Genomic DNA, 22,179 nt, shown 5'->3' on the forward strand with positions numbered 1-22,179 from the left:
CCTGAATGACATGTTGTCCTTTTCTTTGCCTGTTTGGCCTCACTACTGAAAAATAATGCTTTGGCCACATGCAATTGGTTGAGGCTCATGCTTACGTCAGCCGTGAGTGAGGCAAATGCGAGCCCCAACCTATTGCGTGCTGCAAAAGTGTACAAGGTCGTGGTCGTGATTACAGCTAAATTTCCACACTGAGAGCTTTGCAAATGGTTCCCGTTTAAGGTTTGCATAATGTCATTAAAGAGGCCCTGCTACACTTTTCCAAGTAATTGTCAAATGGCTTCATTAAAAGAGCTTCTTACCTCGCAAATTGACTGCCGCAAGAATTTTTAGAATCCGTCAAGTACGAGTAGAGTTACAGGGATTTACCGAGCACTTTAAGGGCGCAGGGTAAAGAAAAATTTGAAAAAAAAAAGATTACTTTTTTTTAATTGCAATTTGGAAGGGTGTCCCTTTGTGCATATTTGTCACATTTGTGCTTTTCTGAAAAAGTATTTTTTGTGGCTGAAAACCAGTTTTTCCGAAAGCAAGTAGTGAGTGAACACTCGCTCTAGGACAAGCCCCTCGTATGTGCTCCATGCTTACGGTACATTTTCTAAAAAAAAAAAACTGTGTACGCAAGCCACAATGCTTGTCTGGAATCGGCTGTGTGCAGGAAATTGTCGGGTGACTTCTAAGGCAGTCCGAAGACGCTGTACGGCTTTTTATTCGCACTTGTTCTTCGGAGCGCGTCTGTTCAAACACTTTCAGCTCCTAGCTTCATTACACCTTGTGTCGTGCCTGTTCACAAGTTGACATGCTGAGGGTAAAGAAGGTCTTCAGCAACTGTAAATGCAAATGAATGCCCGTGACGTACTGAGGTGCTGAACGCTGAACCAGCAAGCTCTTCATCGTTGAACCTTGGCCTTTTCAGCGTTCAAGGCAAATTGTGTGCAGGGTGACAATGGGTATGCTCTAATGGACATGAATATTATTTGTGATGCAATTAGACCGAACTGCGCGTGCAAACTGTGCGGTGCAAGTGTTCAGCTAATGGGAATTGCATCGCAGAGTCCTTGCTGTCTTTGTTTAGGCTTCAGAGTCTTAAGGATTGTGACATTGGATGTTGTTCTTTTGTTTAATGATGGCAGTATCGCACAAGCCAAAATTCTGAAATAATTAGGATTGAAGCCTGGCCAAAATAGCCAATTTGCTGGAAAACGTTGACCACCATCGACGATACATTGCGGATAGAGCTGCACGACAGCTCAGAAAAGAAGCAATTCAAGCAAGATGAGAGGCTCCAAAGTGAAAAATTGACTTTGGCAATGATTACCAAGTTTGTAGCTACTAAATAAAGTAGTTGAACAGTGTTTGTGGCGAAGTATGTTTGCTTTTCAGCTGTTTTCTAACTTTAAACTCGATTATCTCAGAACCATGTTTTTTTTATTACTTAGGTACCATTATTTCCTATGTATTCCAGGATAAACAGTGATTTTTTCTTGCATTCATGCATACAACTACTGAAGCAGAATTAAAATCATGCACTTCATTGTTTTTGTGTTATACATTTTCAAAGATGCAAATTACCTGAAAATTTAGGTCCTAGTGGTAAAAAATTCACCATAATTCTAATATTAGTCAGATTTATAAAGTCTGCTTCAGTTAAAAGACTAGAAAAATTCAAACAAAATGATATATGCATTATATCATGGGCAAGAAGATGCGTCCCTTTGTCAGCGCACGTCATGTCCTTGAGCATGACACTCCGAACGCGCGTTGTACTTTCAGTGTGATCACGAGCACGCACGCGAGAATGTGGCGGCCAACGCAACTATGCAGCTCGTGATGCTAAAATCAGCCAACGGCTGTGGACTTAAGGTATGTGGCACATTAATTTAGGTATATGGCATCATTTGTAGAGAGAAGAGGGAGCGGTTTCTAGCTGACTTCAAGAATTCATTGTAAATTCCAAGCCGCGTGCTGCGCTGTAATGTTTGGCTCGCGTGTTCTCTGGAGTCTTGACTACCCAACAGCAGTTTTCTGACCATGCTAAAAGTTGCAGGGTCCCTTTAAAAACAAGGCCGATAGTTGAGTGAGTTGGTACATGATTGTAGATGAAAAAAAACCAGCAAGCAACAACACAGAAAAAGAAGGCGACAGGACAAAGCTGGAAAGCCAACTTTGTACTGCTGCCTTCTTTTTCTGTGTCCGTTGTTGCTCGCTGTTTTTTTTTTTTCATCTACAACCATTAAAAAACTTTGAAAAATAAAAAAAGTTCTAATGAGCAACTTGTTATGCCTGCTCAAGGGTTCACCCACCCTTTCCATGCAGACACCCAGTAGCCAGACTTCACTGTTATAAAAGATAGCACTGAATATTGTAGTAAGTAGTTTACATCATCATAGAAGTTCTCCATGCGGCAGCTTCTCATTGTTGTTTGACACTCTTAAAATCGCTACCATCACACATGGGTTTGGATGTACATTCCTGTAGCGTCATCTGCTGAACAGTACATATTGGAGAGTGCCATGCGCGAACATTATACACTCAAACCTCATTACAACGAAGTTATGTCTTGCACGAAAAATAACTTCGTTATATCCGAAAATTCATTATAAACGTATCTTCCTAGCACGATGTATTACCGTGAAGTTCAATATTTCCGTCCCTCCGAATTTTACTGCGATATGTACACTCTCGGCTGATTTTTGCCTATTGCAAGACTATTCTTCATTTACTAAGTTATAACCGATGTTTTGTTATATCCGTGTTTTTTATATTGACGTTTTAGTGTAATGGTGAACGGAGGTGCAGCCATGGGGGTTTTCGGGGGTCGGAACACCCCCCTTCCCACTCTTATTTGCACGTAGATATTGCAGTGAATGAAACAGCTAATCCTTTGACTTTATTAACCCTCTGTGCGACAGCAGGACACATACGTCCCACTTTTCTGTCTGCAGGAAAAACTTTCTCCCACATCACCCGTTGTAATTAGCGCAACAATAAGTCACTCATATCTTACCCAAGTCTTTGTATTCTTGAGAAAAAATCTTTTATCACACTTTCGAAGGGTGGAAGTAGTGTTACAGTGACCTTTTTCATAATCCGCAAGTGCGCTTCTCTGCGCTGCATATTTGAACAACTAATGGCGGCACCTCTCTTGCTTAGAGTGGAGACGTGGTCCTAGTTGCACGTGCTGAGGCTTGTCTATTATGCGTATTTATGTCAAGAGAGCCGAGTCTACATTTTCCACGTCATAGCGTAAGCAAAATGCGCTTGAACACGCTGTTTGCAGTAAGTCACTAGACGCCATTACTTGGGCAAACTGCATGGCAGGAAAGCTAGCTTGACAATTATGAAAAGGGTCTATTCTTTATGATAGCTTCTGAATTTTCTTCTTCCCAGATAGAAAAAACCTACCAATCAAAATACCAGATAATCTACTCTTTCTTTTTTCAGAGAGGCGATTTTAGCTTCCAGTCATCACGTGTTTTTGTAAATTTGCGGAATAACTTGACCGATAAAAGTATCGAAACAATCCCCTGCGATATTGCCACGCTCATTCCTCAGCGTAATTGCGGATATTGGTGCGTGGAAATATTTTTCTTGCTATCATATTCCTCTTGAAAAGTAGGCGCATATTCAGGGACAGCACCTGTACTTGACAATTTCGACAGCCAAGGCAAGGACAGGCAAATGGACAAAAAATATGGTTGGTGCATGTGGTGAAGTAAGCTTTACAGGAACAGACCAAGGCGCTACGACCGCTCACAAGAGGCTCACAGGAGGCGCAGGTGGTGTTCTACTGCTGAAATGAGATCTCCACAGCTTTCCTCAGCACACCTTGAGAAGTGATACACTGTGCCACTTGCTTCTGCCATTTCATCCTAAATACCCGTTGATGCAATCTCGAGATGGTGCCTTCATACGACTGTGGGACAGTTTTCCCACTTTTTGAAAACACAAGTCAGTGAGACAAGTATGTCCCACTTTTTTTCAGTAAACTACTGGCTCGATTTTGATGAAATTTGTTTTGTACCATTTCTTTGTAGCTTATATGAATATACCACAGCTGGTTTTTGTATGATCGTGTCAAAGATATAGGCAAACCTACAAAGGGTTAAAGTAGAAAAATAACCAAGATATTGTTTGGCCGCAGGCTCTCTGCATTTCTACCGGTGGCATACCAACACCCCCAGAAAAATTTCAGCCAGTTCCACGACGTGAAAACCGTTGGACAGCAAAGCTGCGAGCGTGTGAATGTACGTTGGGGTAGACTGAGACAGCTTAAGTCTCATTTTGATCATAATTATTTTAAGCATAATCATTGTGTTGTTCACTCCCCCTTCTGGTCATGTGACCAACATGGCTCCTACTACTACCACGGCAGCACAGGGTAGACTAACACAGCTTCGGTGTAAAATATTTCTGGCTAAGCCAGTGATAGCGACGGTGCTCTTTAGTACAGCCTGTCCAGTGGAGAGGGAAGTGCTGAACAGACTTCCAGTGACATACAAAGATAGCATCGGCCTTGGGTCAAAGAATGGAGTGGCTCATATCAAATCGTGTCTGCTTCTTCAGCCTGAAGTACGCCACTCAGTTGATGCATGGTTGCATTTCCATAAACAACAAAATGCCAGGGAGTAATCATACACCAGGGCAGACATGTACTCGGGAGATTTTTTTTTATTTCATTACATTTGAGAAACGTGCACTCTTAAATCGCACATGTGCGCGTTTTTTGTTTTGTGCATACTCAAACCAACGGAACCCGAAGTTGGTCTAATGTCGCATAAGTAGTCCTTTAAACGATACATCAGGCATTTTTGCATGCGCCTGATGCAGCCAGTGACACCGGGAAAACAAAATGTGCAGTTATTTCTATTTATAGAACAGAACGAAAAGTACCGGACAGCAAGGAGACTACACAGAATGCTATATTTTTACAAGTGATAATAATTCAGGTAAAATGCGCACTCCCCGCAAGAGCAGCAGAGTGCAATGTGCAAGCAACCAAAAAAAAACAATAAGGAAAACCACACCTTTGCATTCGCCACATGATATTAGCTGTTAAAATATATCACATACACACAACCACGTCCCAATGTTCACTTTGAAACGCGCGCTCGCAGTAGCTGAGAAGCACGGCCGTGGTTCAAGGAAAACTGAGAAGATTGAAGGTGCTCGCGCAATATTTGCCCGAGCAGCAGTAACACCGCCTCCGAGGATGAATTGCAAAATTCCTAGTTGTCTTTCTTGCTCATGGGCTCTCCACCAGCAGCCTACGAATGAGGGCGAAAAGACAGTCATACAAGAGAACAGTGCCAAGAAAAAAACAAAGAAAAACCTGCTTTGACAGTTGCAGATAACATATCTCAAATTGCACTACAGCTGGGATGAAAAAGTCGCATACAAAAAGAGGGATCAATGTCCTGTTCCTTCAAGATAAGCGTGGAGGGCTCTGTCGAAGTAAACAGATACAAGACGCTACTTGGAATCGTATGCAACACAGGCCTTGCCGACAAAGAATACGATGTCCTTGCATGGCTCGTCTTTGCTGGGTGTGGGTCTTCAAAATTATGTCATTTAAAGGGACACTAAAGAGAAAAATGATTTTTTTTTTTCATATTAGTAAATTACTCTTTCACAATTCCAAAACCATCGTGCTTGCCGTGAGAACATGCGCGAAAAGAATGTGCGAGTGGCGATGCCACCTTTAAATTCCCGCACCAATCGCTGCGACGTCTCATATTTTGACAGTCTATTAGGTCCTGCATTGTCCTCCGAGGGGGCCATGGAATTAACATACAAAGTTGCAGGAAATTTTGTTGAGCCAATGTCGCCAAAATATGAAAAATACACTTTGAAATCCGCAATGTAATGTGCGATGATTTCAGCGCGAAATTGAAGAATATACCATTGACCCCGATTTTCTCTATTAATAAACTTATGACGGTGAAATTAAACGACATTAGAGTTCTCAGAGTACTCTTTAGAGTCCCTTTCACTGGTACCTCTGGATTAACGGGGAGATTTAGAAAACGATGTACCCAGCGTGGCACCCTACCGTACCTGTGCCTTTGAGTGCTCCTCGCACAGCCTGTCGTACTCCTTGCTCAAGTTCTCCGCTTGCAGCTTCAGGGCATCCCTGTCCTTGGTCAGGTGGGCCACCTCTGCAGAAGTGAAAAACAGCAACCGTCTCGATTGAGCACACAGGACCGTAAAGGTGCACGCGGCAATGAGCTCGGAAGCTGCCAGTTTCCGAGAACGTGCCAGTAAAGAGAGAGAGAGGGAAAAAAGTTTACAACGAGTCACCTTTCTGGGCCTTTTCAAGCTCGGTCTTCAGCTCTTTGATGTCCCGCTCCAGGGTTTCAGTCTTGCTGTTGCCCTCATTCTGCTTCGTGTTGTCGCTCTTCTGCAGTGAAGCACGAAAAAAAAAAAAAAGATTAGAGCACAAGACATGGTGTTGGAACTACAAGTGCACGTTTGAGACAAGCAATGGCTGCAGCCACAGGATGAAACATCTTAGTTAATTTCTGGGGTGTTTCGTGCCAAAATTAGCATACCATTATGAGGCACACCACAGCGGGGGAACTTTGTATTAATTTTGACCACCATGGGTTCTTTTCAGACTTCAACGACAACAAAAGACCAACAGCTAAGCCTTAGTTCTATACATGTGTGTCGGCAGGATCTTGTCTTGGGGGGGTGCAAGTCGCGGACGAGTGAGCGGCCGAGCGCTGGTGTGTCTTGAGGGGGGCACGTGCACCTTTTGCACCCCCCTGCCAACGCATATGGTTTTATGTCCTAAAGCCTAGTATCCAGCTGTGTGTCTAAAGGAAGACTTTGACGAGTCGTTTTTACACTATTATTCCCGGAAACTGCTAATTCACTTAAATCAATTTTGGAACTAATGAATATATTTAAAAAATTGTATATTTGAAATCAGCAAAGAAAACTGAATAAGACTGTGCAATTTTCATTAAATTTAGTAAAGGAGAGCTAGACTTTCAAAACACCCACTTCCCCCCTTATATGTGGATTCCCACCTCTGTGAAAGGAGATCAAACCCCCAACCTCGAATTACCAGGTTTATGTAACCACCATTTATGTAACCACAGAGCAAAACAAGCAGGTCTGTGTCTACTTACTGCAGCATCACCAGCTTGCAGCTGAAAAAATAAAAATAAAACAACCAATACAGAGCCATGCTTACAATTCAATGTTTAAACGAAGCGTACAAAATCCTTCAGCGATGACGATGTTCCTTGAATAATGAAAAACTTGGCACACGAAATTCACGCACACTCTGCGAGGTACACCCAAGGAATGTTAGTGTACTACACCACGAGATCATTGCACATTAACAATAATTTTGAGAGAGAAAGAAATTACAATAGCAGTATTGACAACAAACAGGACACCTAACATGAGTTATATGTGTAACAATAAGCAATAAATTGGCATTAATGTTCCGAGCAAAGAAAAAAATGCCTTAAACGAATTTCAAATTGAATAAAATTGTGGGACTTCGGGTCCCAAGGCAACTGATAAGCTGCAAGACACGCTTTAGTGTTTGGCTCGGTTTTGATTTCCGACTGCCTGAGGTTCTTTAACATATGCCTCAATGAAGTTGCACTAGTGTTTTTTTATGCTTCGTCCACATCAAAATGCGGTTGTGACAGCTTACGATTGAGCCCTCCTGAGTAGATGCTGGGATGCAGAAAACAAGAGAGTTGCTGCTATGACTGCAAGGTATGTAACGTTCAACATGCTTTCAGGGACGAGAATGTAGCGCTTTAATGCCACCTTTTCGTGCGAAAGAAAAGACAAAGCTCCTATTGCCATAAAATTACATAAGGAAGGACATCCAACAACAGGTACTGCAATACTCGACGCAATTTGCAATTAAAAACTGTGACAAGATTAATGTCTTGAGCTTTAAAAAAAAGGAATGAGTGCAATGCCAAGTTTAGTGACACATCAGGTGGCCTGAACATATTGAATTCAGCAGTATGACTTTATAAGGAATATTGTCCAGGTTTTTCAGTTTTCTTTGAAGTTACCGTCTTATTTAAACTTGTGGAGAAAAAAAATTAATCATTTCGTTTTTTTGTTTATTCAGCCCCTCCCCACTCCCAGTCACGCGACTTGTGTGTGATTACTACTACTACAGTCGAACCCATTTATAACGATCCCACATATAACGATCTATCGGTTATAACGACCATATTTGGGTGCACTTACGATTTTCCTATGCTAACCATTGAAGCTGCGTCCAGATATAGCGAACAGTTTTCAAAGCCTCCTACTTTTACAAGGAACACTTGAGACGCGGTCGCGGTAAAAATATGGCGCATACGAAGCGAAAAAAAGTTAAAGCATGCCAGGGGCGCGCGCTCGCGCGTGCCCCGCTCCCGTTTACTCGCGACTAAGATACCCAGATCGGCGAGCACCGCACGCAGATTTCGGACGCTGCGAGCGAGGTCGCTCACTTTCCAGGCATTTCTTCAGTGGTAGAATGGCAGTGAGAAAAAAAAAATAGTAGGCAGCATGAAGCCTTGCGGTCAGCTTTCAAACAATGCCTTGGAACGCAAGAAGGCATAAATGCAAGAAGTGATAACCGCGATAACTTTCCATCGCAAAAAGGTTCACTGCGTCCTTAAACTCGTCGACGCCACAATGTGCCGCAAAAAGTCGTCTGTCTTTTCGGTAACGGCAGAAACCGGTCGATCGGTGATTACGACTTCCGCGCGATTGCGGCGATGCCTTCGCGGATAAGCATCAGAAAAGAGCGAAGGAGAGGTGGCGGCCGTCGATAAACGTGCCGTTAAGCCTTATAGCCGACCACCTTGTCACAGTCATCTGTAGATATGTGCTCGGCTGCGCGTGTGGCGTACACCGTACACTGCGGATTGACGGCGGTACGAGCGCGCCATGCTTAGCCATGCTGCCGTTCGCAAGTTTGCCGCCTCCGCGTCCTGCGAGACCGCTTTAAAGTGCGCGTCGCTTTGTAGAAACGAAAGTAGCTCGCTGTTTTTGAGCGGCGCGAGCACCGAGAAACGTCAATGCACTGACAGCGAGCGTATACTGCGTGTTTGACTAGGTGACAACTGAAGTGCGCCGCGCATCGTCGTGCAGGGCCGCGAGAGCATCGCGGAGACGTAGTGCGCGTTGCTTGGAAAATGCTTGTTTTCGCCGCGTTTACCGAAGAGGCTAGTCGCCGCATCCGTGCACGATCCGGAGTGAAGCAAGCACGAAGAACGTACAAACGCGCGCATACAGCAAGCGGCCCGGCAGTGATTCCGCGACCCGAGTAGGCGACGTGCTGCACGCAACTAGCCAGGGACGATCGGCTCCACGTCGCGGTACCGCGCTTCAGTGAAACGGTGTCAGCTCATTGCAAAGGCGGTTAGTTCACTAGTGAGCACGCAGCGGGCGTCGCTTCACGACGCGAAAAGGCTTAGCTTGTCACAGAAGGAGTTGTTAGCACTTTAATAAAAGTGCACAAAGGGGAACAAAACGATTTGCCGCAAAGCGCACGTTTTTAAGGGCGAGTCCATATACAACGAACTACTGATATAACGACCACTTTTCGCAACACTTTCGAGTTCGTTATAAACGGGTTCGACTGTACTACTACTACTGCTGCTACTATGACAACTGCACAGGGTAGACTAAATCAGCTTCGCTGTAAAGGAAGGTCTCTTCGATGAAGATTATTCAACAGTTAGGGCAAGGTCGTCGTAAACTTTTGCATTTTCTTTGAGAACCTATGCAAGGTACACACTAGAACTGAGCAACAAACCTTGAGAAGGTTCTGGGCGGCCTCAGTGGCAGACTGCGCTTGCTTCATGGATGCTTCGTTGACAGCCAGAAGGACAGCCTGTGCGCTGATCAGCGTCACCAGCCTACGAATTACCCTGTACGACAAGTGGGTGATATTCAACAAAGAGGCAGGATTGGAAAAGCAACTTATAAAGAATGTTTTGCCAAACACTACCACATGATTCTTTTGCCACCGTGATGTCACAAAATATGTAAAACACAATTGTTGAGATATTCGTAAACAGGTGGTGTGCTGGAGTCAACGTTTTGACAAATGGGCTTTTCTTCAAGGCTGCTTTACAGCAACAGCAAGCAGTTGCAGCCTTGAAGACAAAGTACGTTTGTCGAAACGTCGGCTCCAGCACACCACCTGTTTACGAATTTCTCATCACAAGTTTCCATCTTTCCCCAACTCCTGCCTTTTTTTTTGGGGGGTGGGGGTACTTAATTGTTGCGGTTCTAGATCCCAAAACCATAATATCATTATGAAGACAGTGTAGTGGAAGGCCCTGGAAATTTCAACCACCTGGAGTTCGGTAACGCGCACCTAAATCTAAGCACACGGGCCTCTAGCATTTTGCCTCCAATGAAATGTGGCTACCGCGGCCGGGATTCGATCCTGCAACTGCGGGTCAGCCGTCAAGCACCATAACAACTAGACCATCGTTCCAAGTATATACTTATATAGCAGTATAATGACGTTTAGGTGAGGGCAGTACTCAGTCACTTGACTAGTGCTTGACTAACATATAGTGTTCTATGTCCTGAAGTCAAATTTGGCTACATGAGGCACCACATGCTATAGGAAAAAGGCAGTGCCAACTAATGAGGAACAAAAGAACAAAGCACTGCGCATCTTTTCCTTGACCCATTACATCATGCTGTTCTTGTCCTAGATGCCATGAAGACGATGTACCAACTTGAGCAAATGCAAATGCTCTTGAGGGATGTATCAAAATTATGGACAAATTTCGGTTACCTGGAACTTTGATGTAGGTAAACCTGAAATTATACATTAAAAAAGATTAAATTTCGCAGTTGGAACGAGCGCTCTTACTCAGTGCTAGCCACAAACATGCAGACAATGCACCCACTACGTGCATTCACATTAAAGGGGCCATGACATGGTCACCAAACAATTTGCAGTTTTCAGCAAAAAATAAAAGTAGAGGGTCTATTGTGACCATACTTGTGTGAAAAATAGACTGTAAATGGATATTTCAGAGCAAAATAAGCCCTAGAGGTTGCTGGCTATAAACCCCGCCCACCAGGGGCGTAGCCAGCAGAAAATTTTTTCGGGGGGGGGGGGGGGGGGGGGGCACCTCCTTGATCTGAAGTGGGGGTAGGGCAGGCAGATGTGATCGAGTGTCATTTTTGAGCTCCATGCCATGGCAAAAAAATTTCGGGGGGGATGGGGCACAGGCCCGGTGTGCCCCCCCCCCCCCCCCCTTCCCGGCTGCACCACTGCCACCCACCACTGGCAGCTACCACTTTGCCATGGCGTGTGTAACGTCATTGCGCAGCACGGAACGGAGCCATCATCTTCTACCAAAGTTTCAGCCGCTGCAAAGCGTTATATTTCTATGCCAAGCTGAAGAAAGCTTAAATAGCTCGATCGCATGCACAGCAAGCAGCTTGTTAGACATTTTGACCGCACAAAAAAGACGAGGACAGAGGGAGGTACGACGACACGGTTTACCGCCCGTGTCGTCGTACCTCCCTCTGTCCTCGTCTTTTTTGTGCGGTCAAAGTGTCTAACAGTAAGCACCAACTAGGCCAAACGCAAGTTCTCCTGAAGCTGCTTGTTACGTCACAGCTCGCGTGTACGCCAGTGTTGCTCAACTCAGGCCGGTTGCGTTTACAAAAATATTTAATTATAAATCAAGTGCTGCCCCAAATGCGCTAAAATTTGGCCAGCTTGTTTGTGAAAGCACGAGGATTAACCCACATAACAGAGATTACGATCGAAAACTGGGTGTCGTGGCCCCTTTAATACATGGCTATTTGCATCCCAACCTCGTCAAATTGCAGCAGTGGACGTTGGGAATCGAACCCATGACATCAAGCTCAGCAAGACGAAATGCAATTACTCACTTCTTTAGGGAGGGAACAGTACCGACGGCTACCCTGTGTGAAATTTCATTGCCCCCCCCTGGTAGAATGTCCACTTTTTTCGAAAACAACTGAGTGGTATTCACGAATGAGCTGCACACTTACACAAATGATGTCTTTTCGAAAACACTGTTCAGTGACTGAGCTAGGCTTGACGCTATAATATTAAATTACGAGAAATTCTGTAAAGATTGCGCATCTGAGGAAGTTCGCTATACTGAGACGAACTGACTACATGGCCCTCGGAACAAGTCTGACAGACCAGACACACCTAACAGCATGAATGGAGGCTTGAATGCACTGACAAACGCATCAGAGGCCAGTTTGTGAAAATAACTGTAGACTGAACGATGAGAACCGAAGCAACTCACAGCCACAAGAAGAGGGCGAAGCCAGCAATGTAGAAGTTTCGCTGGGCTCGAAACATCTTCATGCTCTGCTGCATCTCCACATCAAGGTTGCCATGGTGGTGGTACTCGGACTGCGCTTCTTCGCGGTGGGCACCATACTTGCGCATTTCTCGGATGGAGTCTGCAACAAATTGAAAGCAGTTCTCGGCGTCTGCAGAGTTAAACAAAATATGGGACAACGTAGCAAACACAAATCGACCACAGAGAGACTACAAGAAGATGTAATAACTTCTTTTCGTGCCTACAAGCACAGTGCAAATGTAGGCGCAGTTCTCTCAGATAATTACTTTCGCGAGAGTTAGGGCAACGGCAATGGACACGTCAGCGTAGCCTATGAAAAACAGCATTCTTGGCACTGTGCCAGAACAGTGCGTTCGGCATTGTGCAAGTAACATTCTCGTCTAAAAATGCTAACATATCCAATGCCATATACGAAATCTCCAACATTATCGTATCCTCACAAGCAATCAACTGAGAACATGACCCCAGTTGTTTTTTTACTGGTCAAACTTCACCAAATGTTCCTTCTTTATGTCCCACAATTAAGCTACGTCATTTAATGTTCAGAATAATAGAAATTTATCAACCAACTTGAACAATGCCAGTAGCACATTTTGGACATCCGAGATAATGGTGACAAAAGTGTTTCCACCTCAATGACGGCATGTTGCCGTGTTCGGGAATTAGCGTCAGCCCAGGTCGAAGCAGTATCCGAGTTTCGAGCGGTAGCTAGCAGCTCATGATAACAGAACAGATGTTGCCAAGCTCTGACAAAGCTAATTAATGAGCATACGCAATCACTGCTAAGTGGGCTCACAGAATCGTTGTTACAGGTGATTGCATCACAATAGTGCAGGAAACAATGCACAGGTGGTTTGAACACATTCGTAAGAGTGATCAGTGAGCACAGTAATTATCCTGGTAAGCCACTGACAAATTAAAATATGTATTTGCAATGAAGTCCTTTTTTAAGCGTGACCATTTCTTCCACAATAAGCAACAAGCATTGTTTGTGGCAACTACTTCGTTTCTGTTGTTTTGTTTGTCATATTGAAACGCAGAAGAAAAGGCGTTGCAATAGTGGCAATACTTGCACTAAGGATGCCGTCATGATTGGAATACGCAATCCAATAAGTACCGCTGCGTACCAAAGATTTGAGGTATGTGATCATTACAGAAATCCACTGTGCAAGAGTTCGTGTCATTGCCTCATTGCAATGTTTGATTTTGTTATTCCCGTAATGATTAAAACAACGCACTCACCGAAGAAAAACAGGACCAGTACAACGATCATAACCGTGAAGTAAATATCGGCTTGGGCACCGAGGCTTTTCAGGAACCGAGACTTGAACAACTTGTTCCATCTTGCCACAGAAACGGATGAAAGAAAGCAAGCGAAACGGGCGTAAGCAAATCAGTCTGTGCACCGCGTTAGAGCGTTAGAGGTCAGGAGACGTCGCACGTCGACAAAGAAAAAAAAAATTACGAGCATGCATTACCGCACATGCCATACGAGGGCATCGCAAGCAGAGCGCAACTCACGTTCTGGGCGAGATGAACGGGATCATGAGAAGTAAAACGATGGCTATTTCCGCGTACAAGAAGGCGGCGACGATTGTCCACTGGAAACTCATTGTTCTTGCAGTGTGCACTGAAAAAGAATGAAGTTTACAATTAACTCCGAACTCCTTCCCGCAATCGCAGACCCCCGGCATACGTAGCACCGCATCGAGGCTGCAAGAGCCGCACCCCCACCCAACCTCGACACAAACGATAAGCGATAATCAACAAATGACGCCGTATTTAAGGGTCTTTGTCTTAGCTGAAACGCATCGTCAGATGCTCCGAGATGCAACAGGGACAGTGTCAACGAAATAAAGACACGGCTAGAAGGAAACTTCATGACCGAAGGGTGACCGGTCGGAACGGGGAAGAAATGACGCGTCGTAGAAAAATGTCCACTGATCCCTAGTGTGGAAGACAGTTTTTACTGTTAGTTTCTGCGTGCATGTTGTCCCGTTTCTGAGCCGGTGAATACAATCATTTATGACGCAAATGCGCAGAAATTTCGGTTATCACGAACCGTGAAACTTGGGGGGGGAAGTAAACAGTAGTCGCGAATGCGGGATAACAATGGACGGTGGGTCGCAAAAATGTCGGTGCGGGAGCACGAATGAAGAAGCGTCATTAGACAGGAGACCGAAATAAAGTTGATATAGACTCACGTTGTGGCGACGCGTACGAAAGACAGCAAACAAGTGAATCACGCTAGCTCCAACTCCAGCTCAAGAGTCTTCCGCCGTTCCAAAACAGGTAATGCAACACCGAGCAAGGCTTGTACAAACGAGGGAAAAAAATGGACCAATGCATATGGCGTACGTATCTGTGGCACGCAGTGACGCAGTCACTTGCTCGTAACTTTAAAAAAAACTTGCCGGTTTAATATTTATTTGATATTTATACCAATAACAGTAACGTGGCAGTTGTAATGTTGCAATGCCCAAATTTAACAGCTGCCGAGTAGCGTACTCTACAGCTGTCATAAAAATATAATCTAGGGCCGCTCTGTAGTGAAATGGGCTATCTGTTTTCGCGGCAGATACAAATAGTAGGCATGACAGAGATGGTATCATCTTCCTAGTGGAATCATTTTTATCACAGTAGGGGAGGCATTCAGCACGAGTACGTGGTGAACCATGTCACCGAGCAACGTGGTGTCGCACCTTCAGGCCAACGTTTCTAGAACTCTCGAGAAAAACACTGCCGGGGCTGACTAACAGTAACAGCCCAGTACTTATTGCACTTATAAATTAATAAATATCGAAAGTACAGTGTCACATTATGTGTCACGTGCTGGATACATTTATTGCACTGTTCAGCAAGTGTCGACCGATTCGCTTTCACATTCAATTTTTACATTTCATCATGCAATAAATTCTCAGGATGGTTGGGACGGGGCTGATGTTCTCAAAAACCCTTCGCTCCCTCTCCCAGTGCATGCCATCTGACAGGCCAGACTCCGACGCATACCTTGCAGGGGTCGACAACAAACGCCATTCAAACGAAACACGCGTGTGTCTCTACAATGCCAGGAGGTAGGTAAACACCAAAGCTCACCCGTAGGACATATCTCCCCCGACTTGAAAAGAGAGGTACGGGGGGAAGGGGAGTGGGAGGGAGAAGGGGTGGTCAAAATATCCCAGGCAGCTTTCCCATAGTCCTATGGCTAGTAGTTGTTTATTGGAGAAAATGCTTACAAAAAAAAGTGAGGGGGAGAGGAAAGAAAGCAGAAAGTAATGATGGCCGCTGTGACTGTTCAGCTCGAGCAGCTGACACCTGAACAGCCCGCATACCACAGAGGCCTAATCACCACTTTGGACTCCCATTCAGGGACCATGAAGGACAGTCTCCTCGTCTGCGGTAATAAGCCATGCCAACGTGTTTTTTATTTTTTTTATCTCTTCCCTGAACGTCCACAATCGAGCATTCCGTGGACCAACACCACATGCACGCTTTTCTGTACTCTTTGGGGGGTGCACTGCTGTGTCGCCACCTCCGGGAAGATGCGAAAAGACATGTCTGTGGTGTCGTCACCTCGCCAATCTGACATATGCTTCCACTGAAGACCCTGCCCCGCCTGCGCATCTTTCGGTCTCTTTTTTTATTCGTTGTTATTAGTTGATGCTCTACATGCCCAAGGTGAGGCAAGTTACTGTTCCGTGAAGTATTAATATAACCAGCAACCGCGAACGTGTTCTAGAAGGTTCCAGAAAAAGAAGTCCATTAATGGGCTTGTAATGGGCAAACGACGATTAGCGCAGTAAGATGAGCTCCAGCCCAATGTCAATCACAGGAATGAACAAAAATGCGAATTATGACTCAAAGGAAACAATTCCAATTAAGGGGGATAAAACATTTTCAACAATTTGTAACTGTCCATATGCACGGGGAAAAGTATACGTGGCCACCTCGAAATATCTAAAATTATTATCTCAGAATGTTCTGCAGTTACGCTCAGGGGACACGTTGTCCAGAAGAATCATTCCACAAACGGATAGCACGTAGAAGTGCCGACTGTGTTATGCGAGGCTAAAGTCACTAAAGTCGTGAGGTATGCAGAAAGACGTACACAGTGTGATTTATAAGCTGCCTTGTGCCTTTCATCTCATTTTCTTCCTGTTATCCATGCGCGAGCTGCTCACAACACACACTACACGAAAGGGGGCAGCTGTGTAGCCACATATCATCATCATCATTATCGTGATCAGGCATCATCATCTATGACAAGACGAGCAGACGACACACTCTCTGATGTCAGCGCTGGCTGGACTCGAAAAAGTACAATCTCGCTGTCAAGGTCGACGTCATGGGGAATCGGCTGTTCTCTGGTAGAGCCGCAGCTGAAACACCTGCGCCGGGGAGGTGAGCCTTCCGTCACTAATGCCATGACCACCTGTTAGCGCCAACTCGATATCGTTCGAGTGAGCGTCGTTGTTTTGTCTGTCGTTGTTTTGCCGTTGTTTTGGCGTCGTTGTTTTGTCTGCTCTAGTTTGACATGCCTGCCAGATTATTCCCCCATTTTTTATTGCCAGCAGCCGTTCTAACCCGCGTTTGTCGCAATTTATTCGTTTAATCGCGCAACGCGTTGTGGAGTATCTGCGCGCACCAGCGGTGAGTTCGAAGAGAGTCTCTGACTCCTGCGGTGTTGGGCAGCCGCGATATGACGATCCCATGCTTGAATAACTCATAATAGTCTTATAGTTTCCGCAGAAAGAAGGCGTCTTCCAGAGATCTGTATTATAATATCGCTCTGGGTTGCGCCAGTTGGTTTCATATCCCCACTTACAACTTCATTTTTGTCGTTCTCAACTGCGGTTCTTTTCTGTTGCCGTCCTCCAGTTAGGCTTCGTGCAACTCGGAGTAAACGAGTGGAATGTGTTCGTGACGTTCCCCCCTTTTGTCAGCAACATCTGATCTCAAGCACTCATCTCTATCGTACACATGCGATGTCCGATGTACTTGTGTCCATGAAGATGTTTGCATAGATCATGTCACTGTTTCCTGACAGTGGCAAGGCCACGTTTTCAATCGCGTATCCCAGCTGGCTGTGTTGTTCACGAAAAAAGTGGCACATTTTTATTTATTTCACTACAACGAGTGACTTTTATTTTAACGCTATAACTTCGATCCACTCGTTGTGAAAGTTGAAGTGGCCGCCTTTCGTCCTATTGGTGTTATTGGTTATATGAGAAACGGTGCTACCACCTGTAGGTAAATTAGCGCGTGAGTCCACTTGCAACATAGCCTCCGCGATTGGTTTTGTTTGTTGGCAATCACGGAGGTCGCACTGGAAAACGTAACCTCCAAGATTGCCATTTATCCTCGGAGGCAATGTTGCGGAAATAAATGTGGCAGTCTCTTGCTAAGGTAGAGGTAGCTTCTTCTCTTAAAAAAAATATACCTTTGTAAGAAAAACAAATAACACTTACTAAAACAAAGTTATAACGCGTTTTCATTTCTCGGGGAATAACGCTTATTCTAGTAGCCTATCGCTGGCGTGCTCTGCAACCACCGTAGCAAATATGAGGATCAAAGGCGATCCTTGACGCGAATGTGGTTGTGTGTGCCCCCGCTGCAAGATGAACGCCGATGTGAACCGAAAAGGTAGGAGAATAGTATTTTTAAAACTTAACCGTCTTTCCCGTAGCTCCGGCCTTGCGAGCTATTCACGGCCGCGACGACGAGACGTTCAAAAAACACTTTCTTTCCGACGCAGTTATGGCCATCCAGGCAAAAAAGAAGCGTTCAAAAGGTCCCAAGTCGAAGCTCAAGGGTCGGTCCGATGCATCTGACAAGAAGCGGTAGGCCTAGGCATTTTTACCAATTTACGACGGCTCCTCTTCTTACCGCGCGCTTTTGCAGTGGTCTCGCTGGTAACCGTTGTTGTTACGAGGTGACCGCTCGTTCTGGTTTCGTGCTTGAGTGTCGTTGAAAGCAGCCTCGCGTAGTTGTGGGAGAACCGGCGAAGGAAAAGTTGGAAGCTACGTCATCGGTGTCGGTGCGAAGTTTTTTTTGTGACACTCTTTCGGCCACCGATGCTGTCGTTGGTGCAATGAGTTCGCTGTGGTCACTTCAGCGAGCAGTGACACCGAAGTGCCAGTTCACGTGCGAAAGATCGCGTGCATTTTCCCTCGCGCGCGAGGACTGCGCTTGTTCGGCGTAGTAAGCGGTGCGCTGCGGCGAGTAAGCCTAAATTAAGGCAGTTTTTGCCGAAGTGTTCGAAGGAAAGGAAATCTCCGTCCCTTACGACTAGCTTCGCAGGCACGAAGGCAGTGGTATGACGTCTGGACTTGTAAACGTTACAGTCGAAGTAGCTGCGATCTCTTCGTGATCTGCGAGTGCTTCCGCGAAGGCAAGAAAACAGCACGCGAAACTTGCGCGTCAACAAGCTTCGTCGCAGCGTTTCATTGTCGTCGTCTTCGTTCTCCGCGTGTTCCCGCTGGAAAGGGGCCTGCACTGCTCGTGTCATCATTGTGTTACGTCTTCGTCGTCTTTATTTTCCATCGCGTGCGCGCTGCTGCAAAAGCCCCGTCCCGTTGTCCTGTGCTGCACCGACCGCGCCGGGTGATCGCAGTGCGGTCATCAAACTTCCACCATGCTGGCTCCTGCACCGGTTCACGAAGCCAGGTTTTTCGTTTTTTTCCGTTTGTTCATTATCGTTCTATCGTTAACGCGACTGTGAAAAGGTTCGGATGTCGAAACACCAACACACCGGCCGTTTTTTTTTTTTTTTTCACGAGCCGGCGATTGTCTTACGCCGTACCGCGCTTTCTTTCTGTTCGCCTACTGGCGACGCGTTCTTTTCTTCCCGAAATTACGCGCAGTGGCTCTCTGAGAAGTCGGCCTTGCGCTTCCGTCCCGATGTACCGGGTGAAGGAAGCTTCCCCTTTGTTACACCTCCCCACCGCTCGTTCGTGTGTAACTGCTCTCTCGGTACGTGACCCAATATAGTAGGTCACTTGCGTATTGATTCAATCGATTCACAAGTGTCGTCACGGCGAATAAAAGGAAATGCCTGTACAGTAGGGCGTTGTTGCCGTGTGTTACCTCGCATCGACTGGGGAGGGAAACGCCTTTTTTACGTGTATCGTTCGTTCGAGACACGGAACCAACGCAGCTAACGTTCATTCAGACTTCCTCTAAACTAACGTTTGATTGCCGCGTCATTAATAGTTACCGCGTTAGTTTGCGTCCCTTGGTAACAGCGCAGTTTACGTTTTTCGGTGTCAGGGTTCCTCGTGGAATCGGCGGGGATCGTATGTTTAGCGGTGTTTCGCAAACGTTCCTTCCGGTAAGCGAGGGGGGGTGGGCTGACTAATAAGCAGCGCGGATGGCGACAGAACATCCGAGTTTGTGTTTGTGTGTGCTTTTATATCGACAGGATGTCTCTCCCTGTTCATAAGAGAGGCTTCCCGCGTCGCTCCACATTGAGGGGGACTGTTTTTGCTTGTGTGGCGTTTTCAAAACACCGGCGATTGTTGTTGCTTAAACGTTTGTTTGACAACATTCGCGTTCATACCGAAACGTACGAGGATGAGTAACTTCGCGTTAATGCATGTGTAGGCAGCTTTGTGGTCGATGAACTTTCGAACGATCGCAGAAAGTCCCGGCTAGTGGTGGTGCGAAGTCATCGCGCCTCACAGTGAAGCCCCTCTCACTCCCCCCTCTCTAGCGAGAGCTTATCGCGGCTAGGGCAGTGCCGGAAGAGAGTCGTAATGCGTTATCTCCCCTTATTTCTCGTTTCTGCCGATGTTTTTCCGAACGACCGCTCGTTTAATACCGGGGAGTTGTCGCCGGCATTACAAAACCGTCGTTTAACGTCTTTGCGTCATGCCTTACGGCCAAGGAACATTTGCTTAGCTTCGCTGGCTCGTTACGTTAATGGCAGGGAGCGTCTGCTAGAAATCTTTTGCGTCTGGCCCAGAGTTTCAGAAGTTTTCCTTCTGGTCAAAGTAGTCGTATAGAACATTGAGCTGCCCTCCTCTTATGCCGCTCTGGCAGTGCTTGAATTAAGGCGGAAACTAAACTTATCGAAGCATTATTTCGGGCGAGTCTGCACTCCATTACTTGTCTGGCTGTAGCACGCAATTTTTTGGGGGGCAACAGTTGGAGCAAGAAGCAACGTACTTGCGTCTCGTTGTTCTTGTTTCAGTGTTGTCCCGAAAAAACAAATTATCTGCTAAACTAAACAAAGAAACTGATGGCTGGGTGATATGGAAACGATTTGTACTGGATGCACAAACATGGGGACGAAGGAAGGAACGAATGATGCAAGCGTTTCCAGTTCAGAGTCATTTTTGTTGCCGCTTGGCAGTGCCTCGGCAAATAAAGTGTACAGTACTCATGGATTGAAATGTGACATATATTTTTTTTCTTTTTTTTTAGTATAATCATTGTTACGAGCAATCGCTCATGATAACTGCATCATGTCGCTGCAAATCTGGCCGCTAAAGGTAATGTTGGCCCTGATGTAAGGGTGTAAATTGAAATTGGCTAATATGACATAAACTGGAAACGATAGTACATACATTAAATGTTGAGTACTGTATATAATTATCAGTTTTTCATGACATAAACTAGTCTGTACATAGCGCCTGCATGGTTTGTTCCTTCTTTGTGTTGTCTGTGTAACCAGTATGAAGCCAAGCCTTAGTGCAAGTGTAAGGAGACCGAAATTGCGACATCTAAGTGAGATTGTCGTCACCACAGCTGTTCATTATTGTAACACAGCTCGAAAGCTGCTTTTAACGACCTTTTAGCGAGATTGTTGTAAAATGTCCTCTCAAGTGGTGCTGATTGTTTGCTAGCTTGTGTCGAACAACCTGATGCTTTGAAATGTGTTCGAGTCTGATTGTTATAGCACTTGGGATGAAATAATAAAAAAAAATTGCAGGAATACAATAAAACCTGCTCGCATAGGACAGGGTAAATTGAGATTTTGCAGTGTGCATAAAATGGGCTAACAGTGATGGTGATATATGTTCTTGTGCCTTTGCGTATTTAGAACATAGCCATGTAGTCGTGCAAGAAAATGAAGTAAATTAATAGAATAAGTGAAGTTACAACTATCTAGCAGTGCTAACGACTTGCAGCATCTGTTATGAGAAAGCATTAAATTTTATGTTTCACCACACAGTATGTTAGACTATAGTCACCATGCATACTGTCTTGCTTAATTTTTTGCATAAATTCTTGTCATTGCCATCTGGAACCCTTTGCACAAGCACTCATCCAAACCTCATGTTGATAGGAAAATGACTGTTTTATAACCCTGCAAAGTTAACAGTGCTTGCTAAGAAGGGCAGGATGAGGGCCATCGTTACAGTAAATAACATACCTAATAATTGTCTGATACCCTTTTGCTTGTTTACTAGATTGAAGGACGCTAGAATGGCAATGCAGTCTGCATTTTAACTTCTGTGCTATGCATAACATGTATGACGAGCGTCTACTACAACACCTCACTGCAAAAATATGGAACACAGTACCACTTGAAACTAACTTGCGGGCAACTTCTGTGTAGCAATTGGAAGAGTGGCAAAAATTTTAATTCTTAAAGGAGTACTGACAGAAAATTTTGAAAGTGAAATAGCTTGCGAGCAGTGGCGTAGCAACTTGTTCGCGAGTGGGGGGGCTGGATATATATATATATATATATATATATATATATATATATATATATATATATATATATATATATATATATATATTAGGGGTGTGCGAATATCAAATTTTTCGAATACGAATCGAATACGAATATCCACCTTCGAGTATCGAATCGAATATCGAA

General features: G+C 45.1%; 2 protein-coding genes across 4 annotated transcripts in view; one reads left to right on the forward strand and one right to left on the reverse strand.

Annotated features, from left to right (window-relative positions):
* Window positions 1-4,647: 4,647 nt before the first annotated feature.
* Window positions 4,648-14,702, reverse strand: LOC119396291 (B-cell receptor-associated protein 31). Of its 2 annotated transcripts, XM_037663440.2 has the most exons (9): window positions 14,555-14,702; window positions 13,872-13,980; window positions 13,593-13,693; window positions 12,291-12,450; window positions 9,788-9,902; window positions 7,131-7,151; window positions 6,295-6,394; window positions 6,052-6,152; window positions 4,648-5,261 (listed from the first exon to the last, which is right to left on the reverse strand). In XM_037663440.2, exons 2-9 carry the CDS (start codon window positions 13,961-13,963, stop codon window positions 5,223-5,225), a joined length of 729 nt encoding a protein of 242 aa, XP_037519368.1. In that variant the 5' UTR covers window positions 13,964-13,980; window positions 14,555-14,702; the 3' UTR covers window positions 4,648-5,222. The 2 variants fall into 2 exon arrangements, with proteins under 2 accessions (XP_037519368.1, XP_037519369.1); XM_037663441.2 differs by lacking the exon at window positions 7,131-7,151 and having other exon boundaries at window positions 14,555-14,701.
* Window positions 14,703-17,848: 3,146 nt separating this feature from the next.
* The window catches only part of LOC119396292 (SRSF protein kinase 3), a 30,499-nt gene continuing 26,168 nt past the window's right edge, over window positions 17,849-22,179 (forward strand). Inside the window, exons 1-2 of one of the 2 annotated variants that reach the window (XM_037663442.2) lie at window positions 17,849-17,993; window positions 18,106-18,190. In XM_037663442.2, coding sequence (XP_037519370.1) covers window positions 17,969-17,993; window positions 18,106-18,190 — 110 coding nt within the window. In that variant the 5' untranslated portion in view covers window positions 17,849-17,968. Of the gene's footprint in view, window positions 17,994-18,105; window positions 18,191-18,925; window positions 19,017-22,179 lie in introns of those variants that run through there. The other variant, XM_049417031.1, reaches the window with a different exon arrangement.

Source organism: Rhipicephalus sanguineus, chromosome 6 (genome assembly GCF_013339695.2).
Source record: "Rhipicephalus sanguineus isolate Rsan-2018 chromosome 6, BIME_Rsan_1.4, whole genome shotgun sequence".
In the NCBI taxonomy this organism is placed as follows: Eukaryota; Metazoa; Arthropoda; class Arachnida; order Ixodida; family Ixodidae; genus Rhipicephalus; species Rhipicephalus sanguineus.